The sequence below is a fragment of the Ammospiza nelsoni genome, chromosome 11 (assembly GCF_027579445.1).
Source record: "Ammospiza nelsoni isolate bAmmNel1 chromosome 11, bAmmNel1.pri, whole genome shotgun sequence".
NCBI lineage: Eukaryota > Metazoa > Chordata > Aves > Passeriformes > Passerellidae > Ammospiza > Ammospiza nelsoni.
Window position 1 is genome coordinate 21,603,114 of NC_080643.1, and position 23,782 is coordinate 21,626,895.

General features: G+C 55.3%; 1 protein-coding gene and 1 long non-coding RNA gene across 2 annotated transcripts; both read left to right on the forward strand.

Moving 5' to 3' along the window:
* Nucleotides 1–17,261: 17,261 nt before the first annotated feature.
* Nucleotides 17,262–20,902, forward strand: BARX1 (BARX homeobox 1). The gene is made up of 4 exons (XM_059480360.1): nt 17,262–17,602; nt 19,614–19,899; nt 20,030–20,114; nt 20,458–20,902. The coding sequence occupies exons 1-4, from the start codon at nt 17,398–17,400 to the stop codon at nt 20,620–20,622; spliced, it is 741 nt and encodes a 246-aa protein (XP_059336343.1). The 5' UTR covers nt 17,262–17,397; the 3' UTR covers nt 20,623–20,902.
* An 832-nt stretch (nt 20,903–21,734) lies between these two features.
* LOC132078355 (uncharacterized) lies at nt 21,735–23,706 on the forward strand. The gene is made up of 3 exons (XR_009419252.1): nt 21,735–21,969; nt 22,504–22,606; nt 23,080–23,706. It is a non-coding gene; the product is annotated as an uncharacterized LOC132078355 (long non-coding RNA).
* The last annotated feature ends 76 nt before the right edge of the window (nt 23,707–23,782 follow it).

Sequence of the window (23,782 nt, forward strand, 5' to 3'; positions counted from 1 at the left end):
GAGGTAAGGTACAACCACTAAAACATGCAGACACTGCTGAGAAGGGGAAGATCAGTTTCCATTGCGCTACCCCGCTGTCCTTCATGGACCTCTCTCCCCCCGACAGCTGCGGGTCTTTGCTAAAGTAAACCTACACAGACCATTCCTTTAACTGGAAGCATTTTGAGGTTGTGATTCAGGGGGTGGCAGCCCCATCCCTGGAAGTATTCAAGGCCAGGTTGAACGGGGCTTGGAGCACCCCGGGCCAGTGGACCCCAGACCAGCCTGGGCTGCTGTGCTTCGGTTCTGTGACTATTCAGCAGCGGGTGGCAGAGGGGCTGTGTCACCGCACATCCCCCGGGGCACCACGGGGCCGTTCTCGGCCCGGGGACAGCGGGAGGAGCCCAGAGAGCCGTACGGGGTCGCGGCGGGGGCTCAGTCCTTAACGGCGGGGCCAGGCCGAGCAGCGAGCGCGGGGCTGCCCCACAGCCCGGGGTGCCCGGCGGGGCTGGGCGCTGTGAGGGGCGCGGGGCGCTGTGAGGGGCCCCGGGTGCCGTGAGGAAGGTGCGCGGCGCTGCGAGGGGCCCCGGGTGCTGTGAGGGAGGGGCGCTGTGACGAAGGTGCGCGGCGCTGTGAGGAAGGTGTGCGGGGCGCTGTGAGGAAGGTGCGCGGCGCTGTGAGGGGCCCCGGCTGCTGTGAAGAAGGTGGGCTCTGAGGGAGGGGCGCGGCGCTGTGAGGGAAGGACGCTTTGAGGAAGGTGCGCGGCGCTGTGAGGGGCGCGGGCGGGGCGGGGCGGGGGCGCGGACCCACCTCACCTGCAGGGCCGCTCGCGCCGCTCCGCCGGCACCGCCCCGCGACGTGCGCATGCGCAGGGAGGGACCGGGGACCGGGGAGGCAGGAGCGGGAATGGCGGGGTCGGGATCGGGAATAGCAGTGTCGGGAATAGCAATGTCGGGAATAGCAATGTCGGAACTAGCAGTGTAGGGATCGGGAATAGCACTGTCGGGAACAGCGAGGTCGTGATTGGGAAACAACGGGATCGGGAATAGCGGGATCGAGGAGCAGCGGGAGCCGGAAAGGCGGGGCCGGGGAGGAGCGGGATCTGCAAAGGCGGGATGGCATGGGGGGAACGCGCATGCGCGACCGGGAAAGGCGGGAGCAGGGGAAGCCAGCGGGGTGCGGGGGAGGAGTGGGAGCGGATTCGGGGAAGGCGGGAGCGAGATCGGGAAAAGAGAGCGGCGGGTGAGGGTCTGGTGCGGGTGTGTGGGTGGCTGGGTGTGTGTGGTGTATGGGTGTGCGTGGGTGTGTGTGTGTGTGTGTGTGTGTGTGTGTGTGTGTGTGTGTATGTATATTTCACGCTGTTTTACTGACACGGTTTAATGTTTAATCGTGAGCCATTGGCTTTTAGTGGTAAAAGGTCGGGAGCTTAATTGAAAGTGTCCCAATGATTGTGTTTTCCAGGTGAATGGTGTCTGCAGGTGGAGGTATGGTCGCACTGACACTCCAAAGGTTTCAGCTTCATCCCCCTGCCCCATCCACATCCCATCAAGCATTTTATCGAGGGGATGCCACACAGACATAGGTCAGGGCTTTGAGAGGCTTGGCTGAAGATTTTTGATAGGCATGAAAGGCATTTAGGTCTTGGACACAGAGCAGAATAGGTTTGTAATGGTTTATTTTAATACTGGAGTTGAATATACAGTCGCTGATTAAAGGAGGAGTGAGAGCCATAAACCTCTGCACACGTCAGTGAGCTGGGCTGGAACATCTGTCCGAGGGTCAGCAGGGTGTTCTTGGAGTGAGTGCCTGCTACCACGCTTGGGAAGTCTGAATTGTGGTTTTCAAGGTCCTCACAGACTTTAGGCACTGCTCTTTGTCTGCCTCGTTAGCCACATTAGTACATTAGCACCTAAAATAAGTGTCCCTAGTATATAAATTATTTAAACACTACCGAGGTTTACATACTTTTAATTGACTTTTTTTAAGGTAAAAACAGTTTTGGGAACTTTGTAGAAATGTTGGAAAGAATTCTGTCTCTCCTTCTGCTAAGCTGAAGGAGTTGTCAGCGAGGAGACACAGGGCTTTTTTCTTAAAATGTGTCAGTCCCATCAGTGCTGAAGTGTCTTAAATATGTCTTGATTTTTGGCAGCATAACGTATTCCTACAATAATATTGATTTATAAACTAAAAAAATAAAAAAGGTTGTGTGACTCTTCCTTCTGTCTTCCTCTAAAAGATTTGAATGGGGTTTCTCTGTACCTATGAGAAAATGTTATTAAAATTCACAAGTTTCATTTTTTAAATGAACTGCAGGGCACACATGAAGTGTTTGGTCCCACAGAGTGAGATTTGTGCCTTTGCCATCAATTATCATTCTCATGTGTTTAGGGTTTGGCTGGCTTGGGCTTGGAAGGCTGAGCACGGCTGTGATCACGCCATGTGATCTCTTCCCAAAATTTGTGTTTATCATTACATAATTACATGAATAAACAATCTTTTGCATGCTTCACAAAGAATTTGTAAAATTCATAGAAGAAAGCACAAAGCTCTCTTTGTTTTGTTGTAAAGATGCAACCACAAAGGCATGAAAATAAATGCTTGCTTTGCTCTTTCTTGTCTGAAATAGGGAAAAAGTTGAGGTTTTCACCACAGCGTGTCCTTGGTGCAGCTGCACAGTTGTGCTTGTGCCGTGCTGCAGAGGGGGCAAGGCTGCTTCTGTCACAAGCTGAGCAGGGACAACCCCTCAGGACCATGGCACAGAGAAATCCGCACTCCTGGAATGCTCTGAAATGTTGTCTTTTGAATTTTATGGGTTTTTTACTCCAGAGACTGGAGAAAACTCGGTGAGGCTGACCATGAGGGGCAAGCTCCCAGACAGAGACAGGAAAAGGATCTTTCCTCGGTAGGAAAAACTCCAGAGGTGCAAAGGGGAAAGGGAGACTTTGTGCTTTGCTTTCCCAGAGGTGTGACCGGGGGTCAGTGATGATGCTGGCAGCACGATGAGCCTCTCTGATGCTGCGGGGCCGAGCTGGAGCCTGGCACTGAAAGAACAGCCCCAGGAAAACTGAGCTCCCAGCCCAGGGCTGCCCAGAGCTTTCCTGGCCGCCTGGAGCTGATTTCACATCGGCCCGTGCCGCCCTGTGGCAAAGGCGCACGGTGCACAGCTCCTCTCGCAGCTCCCAAACGCCTCCTGCCCCTGCTGCCCTCTCCCTGTGTCCTGCTGGGGCCAGGGGCAGGGTAGCTTTCACCTGCGAGGTTCCTGAGCTTCCTCTCAGCAGCTCCTTGGAAATCCCACGGGCTCGGCGTGGTGCTGTTCTGCCCTGTGGTATTATTCCAGCACACAGTGTGCTCTGCAGCCAGCTTTTCTGAGCATTCCCCAATTCCAGCCATGCAGGTGACTGAAGAATAACTGTGTGGGGATAGTCCATAAAGTGGGCTATGAAACCTTTAACCTTTTGCCTTCATTTTTTCATCCAGTTGCTCAGGGTGCTTTCTTCCCTTGCTTGAGCACCAGGTTTCGCAGCCTTCCAGTGCTTTAAGGGAGAGAGGGAATTTTTATCTGGGTAGATAGTGACAGGACAGGGGATACAGACTTTAAACTATCAGAGGCAGATTTAGGCCAGATATAAAGAAATTCTTCCCTGTGAGGGTGGGCAGGCCCTGGCACAGGGTGCCCAGAGCAGCTGTGGCTGCCCCTGGATCCCTGGCAGTGCCCAAGGCCAGGCTGGAGAGGGCTTGGACCCACCTAGGATAGTGGAAGATGTCCCTGCCCATGGCAGGGGTGGAAGTGGATGGGCTTTAAATGTCCCTTCCAACCCAAACCATTCTGTGATTCCATAATTCTGTGATTTGAACACTTTATTCCACTTTTTGTTTCTTTGTATCCCAGGGGATAGCAGTGTTCTTTTCTAGCATAAACACAGCCTTTACAGAGATGATTCAGGTTTTCTCTGTGAGCCTTTCACTTGCACTGTTTATGCAGGCACATCGTGTGTTGTACAATGTCTCTCTTGTTTGCCACGAGCATCAGCGTGGTGGGAAGGCAACAAAAGACTCAGAGGCACACTCAGCAGATGTAAGGAAACAATGCCAGCAGCAGGAGAAAATAGCTGGAGAGGCTGCTCCTGGGGCTGGGCACGTCCTCAGTGGGATGTGACAGTGCTGTGGTGAGTGTGGAGAGCACCCCAAGTGGAAGCAGGTTTGTTTGCAGAGTCACTGGAACCATTGGATCTTCTCCAGACTGAGTAATGTGCTGGAGCTCTCACCTTTCCTGGGAGCAATGAACTATCCCTACTGCCACAGGTTTTCTGAGGGATTTAGCCTGGGCAGGATGCTGGTGACAGCTCCTGTGCTTTGGCACACAGCAGTGTGAGGATGGAAACCCTCTCTGCCCGCTGGCTGTGGTGTCAGAGCAGGACAGGTTCTGCAGGTGCAGTCCTGCTTTCTGTAGTGACCATTTCATATCCTTTCCTTTGGCTTTGTGTGGATTTGGTTCCTGTTCCTCCTAAAAATATGCAAACATGTCTCTGACAAGTTACCAGTCTTCTCCTGATTCTGTAGAATTTTCTTGTCCTGACTATTTTTTTCCCTTGGCCTTTTACATGGGCCTTTGTATTGAGTTTCCTTTTACTGCCTTTTTGTTCTTTCTTTGATTCACAGTTGTTAACTTCAAGACCTTGAAGCTGTGCTTTGACCTTTACAGCACTGACAGTTTGCTAAGACAAGTGAGAAGTTGTTCTAGGAGAGTTAGTTGTCACAAAAGGGTAGATGTTTCCTTAGTCCCATGTTTTACAACATCGCAGGTAAAGTAATGGAAAAAGATCTGAGTATTTTCAGCTTCAAGTGGCTGTACTTCAAAATAACAGTGAAGAAATTTGGAAGTCTGCAGCTTTGACTAGAGTGAATTCTTTCTCAAATGAGGGAATTGAGGGATTTTGATGCTGTGTGTCCTCCTTGCAGAAGGATGTTAATACACCAACGTGGCAGGAGAGGAAGGTGTAACCTACTGTGCTTATTTCAGAAACCTACTTTTATCATTCACCTGGCTGTAACTGTTTGGCTTTCTAAAATGAATACTTAAATGTTTTGCATTTTAAAAGCCTTCAATGGTTGAAGGTATATATTGCAAAAGTGGAGTGTTCCAATTTTAAAACAGATTTGTTTTGTCTGTGGGCTCATCTACCATCCATGGAAATCTGTGCCAGTAAAAACAGATGTGGAAGCTGTCTGTCCAGAGGGTGAACTGAGGAGCCTGTGCAGTCATGTTGGAGCAATGTGGACACTTGGTTCCTTGGGGACGTGAGCAGCACAATGCGAAGGACCCACTTAGTCACGACCAACTGTTCTGGAAGTGACTTCAGAGAGCGATTTTGTTTTTAATAAAAAAATACTTTAAAATTGTAATTGCACTTGAGGAAACTGCATTTGATTCAGAGATATTATGGAAGCAATAAAGAGATTTAAAAGAAATCAGCAGTTTTCTGGCAATTATTTGCTCAGCTCAACTATTAATATTGGTTTGTTTGCCAGAACATGATCAAAAACATTTGGCAGGCAAGACTTGGTCAGGAAAGTGAGCCAGTAAATTTGAGCTGTCATCTAAGTACATACAGAAAAACTGTTCACTTGGCATGAAAAACAGACTGTTTACAGAGATAATAAACATGCCCTCGAAAATTATGTTCCTTCTCTCTAAAATCACGGAAGGTCACAAGACTTTGACCTTACAGAAGGAGCATAACACTTTATGAGACTCCTGTCAAAGCACATGATAAAAAATAAATACACTGCAATAAAGAAGTGTCAGGCTGATGGCTCAAATGTGCCTTCCTGCGTATCCTGTCTCCTTCCCGCAGGATGTGGGGTGCCTGCTGCCAGGCCCACATGGAGGGGAGGGCAAACCCACCCCTTCTCCTGACACATCACTCCCTGTAATTAACTTGTGTTTCATCTCCCAAGTAAACCTTGCAAACAGCGAAACGTGTCAGAGTGACATGGAAGTTATTGGAAAGTGTAATTTGCAAAAGCCCTTCTGGTGATTCAGCTGCTGGATAGAGCCCCAGCGCTGGGTGTCCGTGAGGAATTCGGGATTTGGCCACAGCTTGCTGGTTTCTCGGAGCCCTGAGGATGGAGGAGTGAGCTCTAGGCAAGGATGGTGGGTGGCTGCAGATGGAGGAGGTGTCCACCCCTGGCCAGCTCCCCCGAGGGCAGTGGTCTCACCTGTTTGCACCTCAGGATTTCCAGGTTCACTCTTTATGTGGATTCTAAAACTGTTGGCTTTAAGAGTGAGCTGTGGCCCTGGGAGGGAGGAACACCACTCACTCTGGCACACCCATCAACTGGGGTTATTTAGTGGAAGAAAAGGAGGCTCAGGGGGCCCCCATCACTTTCTGTAACTGCCTGAAAGGAGGTTGTGCTCAGGTGGCTGTCAGCCTCTTTTCCCAGGTAACAAGTGACAGGACAAGGCAAAGCACCCTCAGGTTGCACTAGGTGAGCTTTAGGTTGGGTGTTATAAACAGTTTCTTCACTGAAAGGGAGGTCAGGCTTTGGAACAGGCTGAATGTGTAGGTGTGGCACCTGGGGATGGGGTTTAGTGGCAGCACTGGGTGAACCATTGGTCTCGATATTTTTCCATCTTTAATGGTTCTGTGGTTTTTCCCTCCCCTAATTCCTTGCACAGCCATCGCCTTTCTGCTCCTCCTGCTGCCTCTGCTGGGGCTGGCTGTCACTGTGCAGTGCCACAGGGGCACAGCCAAGGGGCTCTGCAGCCCAGGTGCAGCAGGGGCTGCGCTCACCTGGGGAAGCAGCGTGGGCTGCAGAGCCAGGGAAGCACCAGCCCAGGACTGCCACAAAGACATTGGTGTCACTGAGCAAGATAGAAAAAGAAAGTCAAGAAGTTCAGCTCTGTTTTTTGAGGGCAGTTCAGACTCATGGTCAGTGCTGCTGTGCTTCCTGGAGATTTTACAGACTGACATGATGTCATGCAGCCATTCTCCCTTCTTCCAGCATCCCTGAGTTCAGAGGGAGCAGAAGAGTTTCCTCACTGCCTTCCTCAGTTGCCTCCTCCCAGCACAGCACGAATCTAGCCAGATAAGCTGTATTTTGGAAGTCCCCCAGTAGAGCTTATGCATGAGCAGAACATAAAAGATACCTAAATTTATAAAGCCTGAGCTCTCTGCGTGCTGAGGTTGAGTGTGCAAGTATTTGGCTTTGGGTCTGTCTGCCCCAGCCCCACAAAACAGCTTAATCCAGAAAAAACAATCTAAAAAAAACTTCATTTGCTGGCAGTTTAGATTCTGTTTAGTTATAACTCACAACCTCAAAACATAGAAATTAAGTTTAATTGTTCATAAATTATACAGCACACAGCACATACTGTTATAATCTGCGCTGCACATATCTATATGAAGTATTAACACCAATGTTTAAACAATGTTTAAACAAAATACAAAGTCACCACAGGCAGCCTTAAACCTCATCTGTACCATTTTGCTAAACTATTTTGGCTATGGATGTGATTTTTCACCCCTCTACCCTCATATGGTATTAATTCAATTGTTTTAGATGTTGTACATGCGTAAGAACTAGAAGGGATTTCCTCAAACAACAAACACTGAAGATAAAAAGGTCGATGTTTATAAAAATGTCAAACTCCAAGGCTCTTCCATGAGTTGTTAGAGGATTGCTCTCATGAAGACTCCGAGCCAGTCTCTCAGGAGTCCTTCAGCGAGGGAAGCTAATCCTGAGTTTCCACTCCTGCGCCCGTGCTCGTCCCTCAACACAGCACCAGCAGTAGGAGTGCTGAAGGGAGAGCAGGGAAATTTGGACGTGGTTTAAAAGATCCCAAAAGTTCTTCATCACTCTGGTTTTGGGTTTGTGCTCAGGAGCTCTCTGGAAGCAGCTCCCACACGGTGCTGCTGGTGTTCCTGCAGGGGTCTGTGGCTGCCAGGTGCTGAAAGGGCCCTCCCTGTCACAGCTGAGCTGCTGCTCTTCCGCAGCAGGGGGGCAGACAAGAAACCTTTAAAAGACATTGTCTTAACCTTGTTAAAGGAGGGGTTTGTATGTCTCTTCTCTTTACTTGCAGCTCTAAGCATGTTCTGGAAGGCCATGCTCTGTCACAGGATGAGGTGGGAGAGCCTTTGGAGTCACTGGGCCGTGCTTGTTCCCTGGGGAGTCTGTTCAGTGCCCCAGCAGCTTTTCCTGCCACCCAAGCTTAGCCCCACCTGACACAGCTCCAGCCGCTCCTCAGGTCCTGTCCCTGGTCACTGAGAGGGGAGCTGTTGGCTGTGCAGGTGTCCTGGTGCTGCTGGTTAGGTACCAAACCTCCAGTGCCCTCCACAGCCTCCATGGAACTGGCTCCAGGAGCTCCAGACCCCTCCTGTCCCAAGGAGCTCAGCATGGGCTCAGCACAGCAGCTGCAGCAGCCCCAGGAGTGGGGAGAGAGGCAAGGCCTGCTGGCAGAGCCCCCCTCAATATTCCCCCTTCCTCTTACCCTCTGCACTCACCTTCTCCTTATTCTGCAGATCCCTTCTGTGGATGCCTTCAGGGCAGGCCGGGGAGCGGCTCTCAGCTGGCACCTGACACGGAAACCCTGAACGGGCGCCCTCCCACCCCCTGTGCCCGCGCTGCCACAACCCCTGGGGCCGGGACACGGCTCTGGGACCCCCAACACACCCTGAGCCGGGACACTGGGAACGGGGACCCCCCAGGCACCCCACACCCCTCAGAGCCCTGTCCTGCGACACTCGGGGACACTCCGGGACACCTGGGGACACTCGGGGACAGCCGGGGACACTCGGGGACAGCCGGGGACACCTGCGCTCTGACCCGCCGCCGCCAGGGGGCGCTAGCGCCGCGGGACACGGGAATGGGGAATGGGAGATGGGGACACGGGAATGGGGAATGGGACATGGGGACACGGGAATGGGGACACGGGAATGGGGAATGGGACATGGGGACACGGGAATGGGGACACGGGAATGGGGAATGGGAGATGGGGACACGGGAATGGGGACACGGGAATGGGGACACGGGAATGGGGACACGGGAATGGGGAATGGGAGATGGGGACACGGGAATGGGGACACGGGAATGGGGAATGGGAGATGGGGACACGGGAATGGGGACACGGGAATGGGGACACGGGAATGGGGAATGGGAGATGGGGACACGGGAATGGGGACACGGGAATGGGGAATGGGAGATGGGGACACGGGAATGGGGAATGGGACATGGGGACACGGGAATGGGGACATGGGAATGGGGACACGGGACAGGGAATGGGGAATGGAGAATGGGAACACGGGACAGGGAATGGGACATAGGGACCCGGGAATCAGGACACGGGAATGGGGAATGGGGGCATGGGAATGGGGACATGGGAGAGGGGAGTAGGGACACGGGACAGGGAATGGGGATACGGGACTGGGAATGGAGAATGGGGACACGGGACAGGGAAGGAGGACACGGTAATGGGGATATGGGAATGGGGACACGGGACAGGGAATGGGGAATGGGGACACGGGAATGGGGAATGGGGACACGGGAATGGCGACACGGGACAGGGAATGGGACATGGGGACCCGGGAATCAGAACACGGGAATGGGGAATGGGGGCATGGGAATTGGGACACAGGACAGGGAATGAGGAATGGGGACACGGGACAGGGAATGGGGCATGAAGGGTCTGGGAATGGGGACACGGGACAGGGAATGGGGACACGGAATAGGGAATGGGGTCACAGGAATGGAGAATGAGGGATACCAGATACGGGATATGGGGATGGAAGATACGGGATGGGGGGCACAGGGTGAGGGAATAGCGGGTACAGAATATGGGCCATGGAAATGAGGGCTATGGGGTACAGCCTCCAGGACATGGAGGAGGGAATGGGAGGTACAGGGGATGGGAATGGGGATATGGTATAGGGGTGTGGGAATGGGGGTGTGGGAATGGGGGATAAGGAGTGCAGGATAAGGGTATGGGGGGGTGGGATACAGGGCACAGGATAGGGTGCAGGGTGGGGATGTGGGATGCAGGGTGTGGGATGGGGATGTGGGATGCAGGGTGTGGGATGGGGGTGCAGGATAAGGGTGCAGAGTGGGGTGTGGGATGTGGTGTGCAGGATCACCCCAGCTCAGGAGTGAACTGGGGAAGAGGCTCCAAGCCCAGCAGGATGAGCAGGCCGTGGTCAATGGCTCCATCTGGAGCTCGGCAGATCGCTATCAGTGGGTCTCGGAATGTCGTGTTAGAGTCCAAAAATTTGCAAGTGTCATAATATATGTACAGAAAGGGAAATTGTTTAAACTTCTTAATCAGCCGTGGCCATATATGGGTTTGAAATGTAGTTCTGAGCACAGTAAATAGAAATTTGCCATATCAGATGTAGGAATTGCAGTGTAAGCAATGTGAAACTCAGGTCTCATCTTGCCTCAAGTGGATGGCAGATCTCCTTCTGGTGGCTTCAGTGTCAGCAAGGGTTTCTCCCTTAGAATTTAAAATCCCTGCTGCAGGGTCAGGGGCCTTAAATGCTTGTGAGGGTCCCTGTCTGTGTGTGAAAGAAAAATAAAAGACCTAGTGGACATGGCAGAATCACTGAAAGGAATGGTTTGGAAGAACCCTTCAACACTGAATTGTTTTGTATGGTTTGGCCTTCAGTGAGAGCTATTTGATGTTATGAGCTCTCCAACTCAGGGAGTTTACCCACAGTAATGGTGCTTATGAGGGACAGGGAAGCTAGCTTTGATATGATTTTAATATGTATAAAACATCTTGTTATTTTTTAAATAAAGTGTTTCAATTAGCCGTTATTATGTTTAATGATTTAAACATCTCCCTGCTGATCTATAAACCCAAATCATCCAGATCTGATGTAGCACTCGAGAACTGGGAACCAGAAGTGACTGGAGGCAAACCATAAAACTGAAGAGTGTAAGGATTTTATTCTGCTTCTTCCCTTTTAAAAACCGAAGGCCCCAGCTCTGCACAGATGTAGTCATTAAGCGAATTTTATGAACCATAAACAGCCCTGCTGCAGTCACCCACGTGCACACTGAGGCTGTTTACAGCACGAGGCTCACAGGGTGCCAGCAAAGCATCCTTGCTTTCTGCACAGATGCAGGGCTGGGCTGGATTTCAGCTCACACAGGAGTGATAAGGACAGATCGTTGCTTTCTGCCTGAAACTCCTTTATCACCTAGAAATGAATGGAGCAGCCAGGTGTGCTGTTTCAGGTGAAGTATGGTTATTTACTGAACCACTGCACTGGTGTTCAACTTGCTCCTTTATGTGTGTCCCGTTGTTTCAGGATGTGTCACCGGCAGTGTCACCTGCCGGGCTCTTGGCCATCGCTCCTGGGGTGGCCAGGGTGGCTTTGGTGTGGGCTGGGCCTTGGTGCTGGGCACTGAGCACAGCCCCAGGCCGTGGCACCCCCTGTCCACAGCAGAGCAGGACAGAGGTACAGCTGTCACCAACGGAGGTACAGCTGTCACCAAGGGCGGTGCCACTGCACTCATCTCTCACTGGAGCCTGGTTTCAGGGGCAGCCACCACCCTCTTGGCTGGGCTGGGGAAGGAGCTCTGAACCTACAGATCTGTTCATGGCCAAGAATCAGTTCACAGAGAAGAGGCTGTCCCAAAAGTACTGCCTGGCCTGAAACCTAATCATGTATGCGACAGCTTGCTGGTTTGTACTTCCAAGCATTGCATCCCTTGTCCATGAACTAATTAAAGTAAAAATAAATGAATAAAAATTTTAAATTTTAAAGAGAGAGAAGGGGGCTTTCACAGAGTGTGCCTTACTGTTTGTGCTGGTTTGGGGCCCTGCACAATAAAAGGATTTGGGCAAGTGTCACAGCTGGGTACGTGCGTGGCACTCAGTGTGTGGTACCTGATGGCAGCCGTGGGGACAGAGGTGGCACATTTAGGCAGCTGCTCGTTCTGCTGGCTGTTCCAATGGAGATAAATGAAATGGATTCAGACAATAGTGGTTTCAGGGATGGTTTCCTTATGCTTGGACAGAAACGGAGAACACCCAGTTTGTGAAGAGCTGCTAGGGTGTGTGTAGGAGGGAGGAGGATGGACCATGGACCTCGAGAGGCAGGGAAATAAAGGGATTGCAGCCCTCACTCAAACCAAACTGCATCCTCTGAACGTGACTCTCAAAGATAATTCCATAGTCTGACTTTCTGACAAAGCCAGGTGTTCGCAGAAAATCATTTTTAGGGGGATACGTGTTAAATGGCCGCTGATGAAGCTTTACCCAGCCATTAAACATAACTTATTACTCAGGCCTGAGCTATTCCCTCAGCCCGAGCGCTCCTTCCCAATTAGCCCGTGATGTCACGTTTTCCACTCTCTTCGTTGCACTTTGTGGATTTCCTGAATATTAAGTGCCGTGGGGAGGGAGCGGGAGGGAGGCGGCTGTGCCTGACCGCCCTCCTCGGGCCCCGGTGGGAAGGGCAGGGGCTGCGGGGCGATGCCCCCGCAGGGCACCGGGGGCCCGCAGTGCCCGGCAAGGCGGGCGGGCACAGCCCCGAGACCCGGGCACAGCCCCACAGCCGGGCACAGCCCCGAAATCCGGGCACAGCCCCACAGCCCGGGTACAGCCCCGAAACCCGGGCACAGCCCCACAGCCGGGCACAGCCCCACAGCCCGGGTACAGCCCCGAAACCCGGGCACAGCCCCACAGCCCGGGCACAGCCCCACAGCCCGGGTACAGCCCCACAGCCCGGGTACAGCCCCACAGCCGGGCACAGCCCCAAAACCCGGGCACAGCCCCACAGCCCGGGTACAGCCCCACAGCCCGGGTACAGCCCCACAGCCGGGTACAGCCCCACAGCCGGGTACAGCCTTGAGCCCTGGCACAGCCCCGAAACCCGGGCACAGCCCCACAGCTGGGCACAGCCCTGAGCCCGGGAACAACCCCACAGCCGGGCACAGCCCCGAAACCCGGGCACAGCCCCACAGCCGGGCACAGCCCTGAGCCGGGCACCGAAACCCGGGCACAGCCCTGAGCCGAGCACAGCCCTAAGCCGGGCACAGCCCTAAGCCGGGCACAGCCCCGAAACCCGGGCACAGCCCCACAGCCAGGCACAGCCCTGAGCCGGGCACCGAAACCCGGGCACAGCCCTGAGCCGAGCACAGCCCTAAGCCGGGCACAGCCCCGAAACCCGGGCACAGCCCCACAGCCGGGCACAGCCCTGAGCACTGGCACAGCTCCACAGCCTGGACAGAGCCCTGAGCACAGGTGCTGCCGTGAGCCCTGCACAGCCCCACAGCCAGGCACAGCCCTGAGCCGGGCACCGTTGTCCCGGCGGGCTCCGGGCACCGCTGTCCCCGGCGCTGGGGCGCCATGGGAGAGACGGGGACATTTTATCGGAGTTTTAGAAAAGGTGGTGTTGAGAAAACAAAGAATTGGTTGTGTTTAAAAGCCTCTGAGAGCTTTGATACAAGTTTTAAAACACCCTCCCGAAAGCGCCCCGGTGTTTCATTGATGCGAGCAGCCCCGCGGCTCCGGTGTGATCGGGTGTGACCGGCACCGGGCCCCGCTGCCCTGAGCCGCCACCCGGCTGCGAGAGCCCTGCCTGGGCTGCCCCCGGTACCCCAGTATTTCCCCGGCTGGGATATTTCCCGAGGGATCCGGGAGCCGAGGAGTTTGGGTTTCGCTGTTCTCCCCGTCACGGTTGTAGGAGTCGGGAGAACTGCGGGAATTCAGAAAAATTCCTCGTCAAATCGGGGATGAATCAGCGCAGCAAAAGTATTCCCACCCCAGGGAAGATTTTAGAGCACTGGGTGAACTTGTTTCCTTTCTCGTAGCAAAGTTTTCACGGGTGGAAGTGTCATCCTTCTCGGAGTTACTCAGCCGAAACAGACACATCAAAATATCTGAAGCGTGAAAGTGAGCGAGAGGAGCCTCTAAAAAACGCGTTCTGCTTTTATGCAAAACGAAGATCAGAAGAGTCTCGTAATGTGATAAATGCATCGATAGTTTCTGAAATCAGTTAGGAACATTTGTATAAAAATTATTTTTTAAAAAAGCTAAAAAAGCTAACTAGAAATAGTCTGTTTCTAGCAGCAATTTAAAGCCTGTACCTCGTGCAAGGAAAAAAAAATCAACAAAACAACCCAACCCTAAACAAAACAAATAAACCAACAACCCCCAAAATAACAACAAAACAAGAATTTTAAAAAGCCACTCGGTAAATGAGGAGCGATTTTGTAAATAAAAGTGATTCCATTCTGGTTGCTGGGAGGAAAAAAATTTGGAGTCTGCAGTTTGTTCACGTGGTTGGTCCCTAAAACCCCACGTATGTTTCTGAACTCCCACTCTAAGATGCTGCTTTTTATAAAAGTGAATGAATCTACCACCCAAATCAATGTGAAATAAAAGTGCGGGTTTACATGCTCTGTTAGAGTACAGGAGATCAGACACTACTGCACTAAAAAAAGTAGTAGTAGTAGTAGTAGTAGTAATAATAATAATAATAATAATAATAACAATAACTTCTGTCCTTTTCACTACAGGATTTGTTTTTCAACGATTTTAAATTCCTGACTGTGAGTACGGCCAGATGGTGAAGTTCACCCTCTCTTTCTTCAGTGCAGCTTCGAAATGTTTCAGTAGGAGCTTTTTCAGAGGTGCTATTTTTTTATTTTATTTTATTGGTGACCTGGGGGGCTGTAGGCCTGCTCGCGGGAGGATGTGGGATCCGCCGACCGTCCGTCCTGAGCAGCCTCGGGGCAGATGGATCCCAAGGATTACAAAAACTTAAATTATCAAAGTTGATGGAGTATGATAGGAAATTATTCCGGGTCTGTACCACTCTGATCCTAACCTGCTCCGGGGTGGGGATAGAAGTATTGTTATTTACAGTTATTCTTGAGCTTTGATTTATTTTAAAGAAACAAAAAGCTCAAGGGAGGCGTGGGTAATTTCTTTTACGTGCACTATTTGTTTATGAGCGCGCTGGTCTCGGGGGTGAGGTTGTTTAAGCAATACGATGTGGATTTGCCTTCTCGCTTGGACGTGTCCAAAGTTCTTCTCACTTTACTCATAATTATTCTCCTAGTTTCATGGTAATAGCTCCAGTGGCCTCTTTGGCCTCGGCCGTAGGAAATCAGCACTTTGGCATGGAGCGCCTTGTGATCTCAGCAGAGCAGATGGACAAAGCACGGCAGGACGGAAACGGGCATGGTTTGGGGTTGGGATTTTTGGTTTTTCGGGGGCCCCGTTGGTCTCGGTCGGGGCTCCCCGGAGCGCAGGTGTGCACGGCTGCCCCGAGATTCCCGGCGGGCATTCGGGGAGCTGGGGCGGGATGGAGGCGCCCGGTCCCGCAGCATCTCGGAGGGTCCCGGTGCCGGCCCCCGCTCCGCCGCGTGTCACCAGCCCGCTGGCGGTGCACGCACCGAGATGATGTCTGAGCAAATGACAACCCGCTAACAGCAGGGAGCACCCGGGCAGCTGACGGGGCTTCAGCCCGTTAGCGTTTCACAGAGCGAGTGGCGTAATTTCAAATTGAAGAAATGTGGAGAAACCAGAACGAATCCGCGCGGAACTGCTCCGTACGAGTCGCAGTTACCATATGGAACAGGTTATGTGGGCAGGCAGCGAAGTACAGAGCATAAATTAATTCGTTGTTGTCGCATGCAGGGGTGAGTAGTACAGAGAAACAGCAGCAGGACTCAAATAGCGCTGACAGGAGCAGCAGGGCGGCCTCGTGTTCTCCGCAGTTCCCTGAGCGCCTCCGCCTGCCCCTACCTCGATATTTAATTCAAGTTACGGGGCCGGGGGCTCCTGCGGGATGCGGGGCCCCGGGGCTGTTGGCCGGCTCTGGGCCGTGCCTGCGGGCCGGAGCGGGAGCCACGAGGAGCTGCGGGGCCCGCCCGGCTCGGGGCAGCCCGGGGCCGGGAAAGGCGCTCGGACACTCGGGCCCCGACGGCAGCCGAGCGCTGGGACGTGTTCCCCGAGTGCTGAGCCCACGGACGGCGCTGGCGGGTGACCTCCGTGGCCATCGCATCTCGCTTAGGGCTTCCGAAACGGGGCCGGGCGAAATCCCGCGGCTGCTCCGCTCGGCCCCGCGCATCCCCCGGAACACGGGAGAACACGGGCAGAACCCTCTTTTTTTGGTCTGAAATGTTAAAAAAGGAGGCTGAGCTTCCCTTGCCGGAGGGATGAGCCCCGCTGCCGTCGCTCTGCGCGGGCCGGCCTGGCCGTGCCCTGGGCGCCTCCCGCGATCACCGCCCGGTCACGGTCACGGTCACCCGTGGGCAACCCCAGCCGTGGGCAGAGGCCGAGCGCAGCCGAAGCCGCCCCACGCCGTGGGACCCGAAACGATCTGCCCGTAATCCATTAGCGCCGACGTTTTCGGGAGGGATTTGGGCGCTCGGGCTCCTGCAGACGAATCTGGCTCGAAGCAAGGCAGTAACGAGCAGGGGCGGCTCGTGGATCTCCGCTGTCGTGCGTGAAACAGGCTAAAGGGAATAGAATGAATCACGTTGTACCGAGCAGAATGTCCGTGTAAATGATCTAAAAGTCCAGGGAAGTGCTCCGCTTTGTGCTGGGTTTTGTTTCCTGACCAGCTCCTTTTAGATGTTTACACCGCTTTGACCAGGGCCGGGGGGGAGCTCGGAGCTGGGGGCATCGGGGCCGGCTCCCCCCTGCCCTCGGCCTGCCCGGGCTCCGCCGGGCCCCGGACACCGCCCCGGGGCTGCCCCGAGGGCTCCGAGTGCGGCGGGGCAGGGCCGAGAGGATGGGCCCAGGCTCCGTGTCCGCCTCCATCGGCCGAGGAGCCCCAGAGCCGCGGTTAGCCCGTCGGGGGACCTATGGGGAGGGGGACGAGGGCTGGGACGGGAATGGGAAAGGGACGGAAGATTGGTGTGGGGACGGGAACGGGGATGGCGATGGATACGGATATGGCCACGGGAATGGGGCTGGAGCCGGGAACAGGGACAGGGATGGTCATAGGAATTAGGCCGGGACTGGGAGCGGACCCGGGGCCGGGGCTTCGAGGGGGCCAGCGCTTGTTTGGGTGTCTGCTCTCCCGCAGCGAGCAGAACGGGTAATTTGCTTTATATGGCGGGGGATCAAATGCTGGGCTGTAACCCCCGCCGCAGGTACTCGCCCGCCCCGGCCCCTTCCTTCCTCCGCAGCCCCTCCCGCGCCCTCCCCCGCCGCGCTGACGGCCCCGCGGGCCCGGCCGTATAATAGGCGGCCGCCGCTGTCCCGGGGCGGAGAGACACACGCTGCCCGGTGCCGCGCCCCGAGTGCAGCGGCGGGGACGGCTCCGGGCGGCCGCGCAGGGCCAGGGGAGGGGCGGCGGGGCGATGGGCAGAGCCCCCGCTGCCCGGCTGCCGGCCGGGGGGCTGCGCTAGGGCGGCCCCGGCGGCCGGGGGTCCCCCCGCGCCCCGGGGGCGGCGAGGATGCAGCACCCGCTGGAATTGGGCGCCGCGCGCTACTTCCCGGCCGAAGCCTTCCCCGACCACCGCTCGCACCGCTACCGCAGCTTCATGATCGAGGAGATCCTCACGGACCCCCCGGACGCCAAGGGCGCCGCGCCGGCCGGGGAGCTGCTCAAGTTCGGGGTGCAGGCGCTGCTCTCCGCCCGGCCCTACCACAACCACCTCGGTACGTGCCGGGGGGCTCCCCGCGGCTGGGGGGCGGCTGGGGGCGGCAGGCGGGGAGGCATCGCCGGCCGGGGGTCTGCAGCGCCTTTGGGAGCCGGGTTCCTCGGAGACAAACTCAGCAATTCTGCAAAGCTGCCGCGGGCTCTGCCGGCCGTGCGCATCCCCGGCGTGCCCGGGCCCTCCAGCCGGCAGCAGCCGCGAGTTTGGGGCCTAAAAGCGACGAAAGCGGCTCTGCCGCTCCGGCTCTGCACAGAATGGCGTTTGGATGGCAGGGAAGAAGGTTGTTGTCGATAGCTTTGTTTTGGGGTTTCCCCCGTGTTTTTGGATGAGGTGAGAAGTGCCGGAGCCGAGCAGCGGGGTCTGCGCGGGGCTGCGAGGGGCGGCAAGAGGCCCGGCGGTCACAGATTTAGCTGGAAACCCGACTTATGTGTAAACAAAAAAAAATTATATAATATGCAGAGATATTTTATATAGTATATAATTATATGCTATGTTTATATAATAATAATAATATAGCAGATGAAAGGCATAACATTATGTTATAATCCATGTTTGGATTTTTCTTTTAAAAGGGGTGCCAGCATTGTCTGCCCAGTCAAATATAGCATCCAGGACAAATGCAGTTTATTAACATATTCAAATAGGTTTGGGCGTTTTGTAATTGTAATTGTTATTGGTTTTATTGTTTGGGAGAGTTTTTTGCGGTTCTTTTTCTTTTTCTTTTTTTCTTTTTTTTCTTTTTCTTTTTCTTTTTTTTTTTTTTTTTTTTTTTGTATTTTGGGTGGTTTTTGTTTGGTTGGTTTGTTGGTGTTTTTTTGTTTTGGTTTTTGTTTTGTTTTTTTGTTGTTTTTGTCTTTGTTTTTGTTTTTTTTGCAGTAGTGTTTAATGCATTTTGAAGGCTATTACTTAATATACTTTAAAGGCCGATATTTAAACGGATGATGGCGAACGCTTTCACTTCGCAAGCCATCTTCAACTGCAGAGCCGTAGCTCTTCATCCATTGACCTGAACAGAAAAAGACTATCCCAATCTCATTTTCTGCCTTTAAGAGAAAAAGCAGAAAGCGTCAAGCCCCTCTGAGCTTGACGGGAGCAGCATGCGTTAGAATATCTAGAAATTAGTATTATTTTCAGGATGAAAATAATATTCAGAACCGCTCGGAATAGCGGATCAGATGAAAGGCTCTTTACACCCCTCAGGCTCAGTTCCGCTGGGATAGGTGGGAGCGGGATGGGGCCCGGTAGGAAGGGAGGCGATTTCGGGCAGGCCGAGGAGAGGACCCCGCAGACGCTCCCCCAAATCCCTTCCCCGGTGCCGAGCTCGCTCGCGTGGGAGGCCGGGCCGAGCGGGACCGCAGCCCCAGCCCACCCTCAGGCCGGGGAGCGGAGCGGGGGCGTCGGGAGGGACCCAGCCGGGCCGGGCCGAGCCGGGCGAGGGATTTGAGCCGAGCAGAGCCGGGCGGGATCGGGGAGAGCTGAATGGAGCCGAGCAGAGCCGGGCGGGATCGGGGAGAATTGAATGGAGCCGAGCAGAGCCGGGCCGGATCGGGGCGAACAGAATCGAGCCGGCGGAGCGGCGGCCCCAGCCCGCTGGAGCAGCATCCTCGGGATGGCTCGCTGTCCCCTCCCCGGGCGCCCCTTCACAGGCTGCTCTTCACGGAGTGGGATAGAGATTATCGCCAGGTCGAAAATATCCCGAAAACTCCTAGGAAGGGAATCCTGGGACCGTGGCCGCCCCCGCGGGTGGCCGAGCTCAGCTGGGTCCGGCACTGTTGGGTGGCACCGAGGGGATCGCTTTTGGGTCGGTTTGAGTTAATTTAACTTATAACCACCAAGTAACTCCGTGATTAGCATGCGCTGGTGGAAGGGTAAAGCGTGTCTGTGCTGTGGAGGCGGCAGAACCGGGGGGCTCGGGGCCGAGGATGGAGGGGAAGGGCCCGGGGCTCCTTTAGGGGCCGCTCCCCGGGCAGCCCCCGCTCCCTGCCGGCGCTGACCGCCGCTCTCTCCCGCAGCGGTGCTGAAGGCGGAGCCGGCCGCCGTGTTCAAGTTCCCGCTGGCTCCCCTGGGCTGCTCGGGGCTGGGCTCGGCGCTGCTGGCCGCCGGCTCGGGGCTGCAGGGCGGCTCCGCCTCGCCGCATCTCCCGCTGGAGCTGCACCTCCGCGGGAAGCTGGAGCCGGGCCCGCCGGAGCCGGGCAAGGCCAAGAAGGGCCGCCGCAGCCGCACCGTGTTCACCGAGCTGCAGCTCATGGGGCTGGAGAAGCGCTTCGAGAAGCAGAAATACCTCTCCACGCCCGACAGGTAGGCCACGGCCGACCTCGGACCCGGGGCGCCACGCCACGGGACGGGGCTCATTTTGCTTGAAAAAGTCGGGAATCTGCCATCTGAGAGGGAAGCTGCCGGCCTGACCCCCTCTCTCTCTCGCCCGCAGAATAGACCTGGCCGAATCGCTGGGGCTCAGCCAGCTCCAGGTGAAAACCTGGTACCAGAACAGGCGCATGAAATGGAAGAAAATAGTAAGTGCCCCTTCTTAACAGTCCTTCCCCTGGGCGCGCCGTGTCCGCGTTCGAGCCCTGCCCTGCGGGCTTCGTCCTTCTGCATCTCGGCCCTGGCACGTTTAGCGATAACGTTAAGGATAATTATAATAGTAATGATGACGATGGCCGTAATAATAATATGGCCCTGGTCTTTAACACCGCGTCCCCGGTCCAGCATCTCCGGGGCTCCGGCCGGCCGTCCCTCCCGCCCTGTTCCGCTGGGCCCCGGGGCAGCCCGAGCGGAGCCGCACCGGCCGGGGCACGGGCGAGAGAGGGGCTGCTGAGCCCCGGGCCCTTCCTCCGCCCCCTCCTCGCCTCGCAGGTGCTGCAGGGGGGCGGCCTGGAGTCCCCCACCAAGCCCAAGGGCCGCCCGAAGAAGAACTCGATCCCCAGCAGCGAGCAGCTCTCGGAGCAGGAGCGCGCCCGCGATGCCGAGAAGCCGCCCGAGAGCCTGGGCTCGCCGGCCGAGGTCAGCCAGGAGGAGTGAGGGGCAGCTCGGGGAGCACGGAGGGCAGCTCGGACCGTGGCTGCGCCGCCCTCGGGGCGCTCGGACGCTTTGGCCGCACTCCGGCCCCGCCGGCCGCGCCCTCTCCGCGCTGGGCTGCGCCGCGGCCCGAGGGGCCAGCAGGACACTGGATCCCACCATCCACATCTACTCGCGCTCTAAAACCCTGTGGTGCCCCTAGTTATTCGAAAACTGCATTTTATGATCAGTTTTATTCATGCGAAGATATTTACTTTATTTCAATAAAGTATTTTATGAACTATTGCTCTGAGTAGCGTAATGCTTTGAGGTTGATTTTTAAAAAAATTGTTGGGCTCTTTTTTGTTTTTTTTTGGGGGGGGGATTTTTTTGGGTTTTTTTTCCCCACGGAGGCAGATTAGAGATTAAAAACGAAGTTCCAGGCAGAGCTACAGAGAAAGTGCAAAGCGCAGTGGTACCGGGAGGATTCTCCCGTGATTTTTTCGCCACGGTTCGGCTGCCCGTGGCCGGGAGACGCCAGACCCTCGGCCTTCCCTTGGTCAAATTCGGATGCTTTCGGACTTTAAAGATACATTAGTTGGTGACAGAAGGTTAATTAAGTTCTGCACTACCCATCCTGAACGGTACTTTTTAAAAAAAACTCTTAATTGCTGCTGCGATAAAGCAGCAAAAATCCTAGTACGAAATCGTGGCTCTTTATTTTTCGGGTGGGGGTTTTAAAATTTTGTTTTATTTTTTTCGCTTGTTTTCGCCGAGTCTCTTCTCCACGTTTTCCGCTGGGATGTTAAATTACAGGCCATCCACCGAGACATGCAATTACTGCTATTCTGCTAAGAAAAGAAAAGAAAAGAAAATAAAAGAAAAAAGCAGCAGCGCAGGGAAGAACGAGAGGCGGAGAGCGAGGGCCGGGAGCGGCGGGATAGCCCCGGGCTGAGCCGCTGCTGCGGGGCCGCCTCGCAATTAACGGCGGTAATTAACGGCGGTAATTAGCGGCGGTAATTAACGGCGGTAATCAGCGCTCTGGGCTCAGGGCTGGTCTCTGCCCCCCTGTCCCGGCGGAGCGGGATCCCCGTCCGGGACAGCGGCTCCGGGAGGCTCCGGCCCGTCCGTGCTCAGCGGCGGGAGCGGGGCACAGGCACAGCACGGCCGGGCTTTCACCCCAGACCGCCCCGCATCGCCGCGGAGGAGCCCTCGAGGTGAATCTGCTGCACTCCTGCCGGCCGTTCCAGTTTTCCTCGTTTCTCTCTCCGGCCCCGCTGCCCAGCACGGCCCGGCCCGGGAGGTGCCCCGAATCCAGCCCGGGATAAATCAGCCCCCGGGATGAGCGGTGGAGGACACGGCCAGTGCCAGGTAAACAGGAACCAGCCTCGTATCCTTACACTGAAATGACTTAGATATTTAACCAAGCAATTGATTGAAAGTGTTTTTTTTTTTTTAATTTGAGGATGAGGACGGGTGCTGGGAAGAGGGAAAGCGGCGGTGGGGCTGGCAGAGCCGGGGTTTGTGGGACCCTTCGGCGCGGTCAGGACGCGCAGGGCGAGTGCCTTTGTCACTCCCTGTCACCTCTGGCTGCTGTTTCTGGGGCTTTCAGAGCGCACGGGAGCAGCACCCGGTTTTAATTAAAAGAGAGATTGGCTGGCGCATTAAGCTAAATTAAGAGGACGACAGGCTGTGTTCGTGTCACACACAGGGCTGGAACAGCCGGGCTTCACTCGGTGCTAGCGCCTTCGCTAGAGAATGTTAATATTTTCTTTTCACAGCTGAGCAAGTGACGGAGCAGCGATTGTATTTTCTCAGATCATAAGGTGATGGGGGTTTTTTCAGCACACCAATCGTTAAATAGAGTAAGTGGTTTTTATTTTCATTTGTGTTTTTCCCTCGTAGGCCGCCAAGAGCGGGCTGGGGATGCTTTGGTGAAGCCGCGTTTCTGCCCAGCCGGGTCCGGCCGCTCTGTCCGCGCACGGCGGTCCCGGGGCAGCACACGCAGGTAAAATTCCCTTCAGGTTGTGCCGCGGCAGGGAAACCTCCCAGGGAGCTCGGGCGGAGCTTCTCTCGGCCCGGCAGGTCCCGAGAGCCCCGCACGCAGCGGGTGGAGCTGAGCCCGTGCGGGGCAGCGGCGGGCACGGAGCGCTGCGGGAGCGCTGCCCGTGACATCCCCGCGGCAGCCCCGGCCCAGCCCCGGCCCCGCTTTAGTGACACATTTCTGCTCCGGGAGGAGCCCGCTACAGCCCCGAGAGGCTGCGAGCCGGCTGGCGCGAACGAAACCCGCAGTCCTCTCAGGCGCGGAAGAAGCCTGTGAGAATTATCGGACAACATACCTGACTAATGGGATTTCTTTATTGGCTGGTTTGGTTTGTGTTTTCTTGTAATACGTATATACACGTACAGTCACACGCAGGCATTCCGATTGTTTTTAACGATTTTTTGTGTTGCTTTCTGTCCAATTTGAATTCCCCGCAGGTTCTCCAGGTCGGCTGCGGGCTGGGCAGGCCGGGGTGCAGCAGCCGGGAGCCGGCAGAGAGAGAGGGGCGCTCAGAGGGATGGGGGCGCTGCCACGGCAGGGCTGGAACGACAGCATCTCCGATGTCCCTTCCAGCCCAAACCACGCCGAGATTCTCTGATTCTCTTTGAAAAGCCAGGATAAATGCCACCGGCCGCCAGTGACAGCCCTTCCAAACGCGCTCGATAATATCCCAGTGTATTCAACAGCAGGGCTGGGGCTGCCCCTGAGCAGCGCGGATAAACCTCGCTGGGCCACGAGCGACCAAAGGAAAGCACAGCAGGCCTCTCCTGCACACAGGTTCCGTGCTGATGGATAAATGTGGACAGTGCAGCATAACCACTTCACTTTCCGATTGCCTTTCCCAGCTGTGAGGAGCCCGCGCGGTGCTGCCGGGCTGCGGTTCCCGATTCCCGCAGAGCTGCTCAGCCCGCAGCAGCCCCGGGAAGGGCTGCGTGGTTTCGGTCCCTGCTGCGGCTTCTCCTCAGAGCCCGGCTCTGCTGTGGGAATGATCTCGCCCGGCAGCACCCAGAGCTGCTGCAAAAGCCACGAGTATGATTTGCCGCTGCTGTGTAATTCTGGAGCCAGTAAAGGATATCTGTAGCTAACACACCTGATGGTTGCTCTCTGTCTGTGTGTAAATAAGCTGAGTTACCACACATT

Excerpts from the sequence above, each read along its gene's own strand:
- BARX1 (XM_059480360.1), top strand. The coding sequence starts at position 17,398 with ATGCAGCACCCGCTGGAATTGGGCGCCGCGCGCTACTTCCCGGCCGAA. Across the intron at positions 17,603-19,613 it reads GCCCTACCACAACCACCTCG|CGGTGCTGAAGGCGGAGCCG; the intron begins GTACGTGCCGGG and ends TCTCTCCCGCAG. Across the intron at positions 20,115-20,457 it reads GCATGAAATGGAAGAAAATA|GTGCTGCAGGGGGGCGGCCT; the intron begins GTAAGTGCCCCT and ends CTCGCCTCGCAG.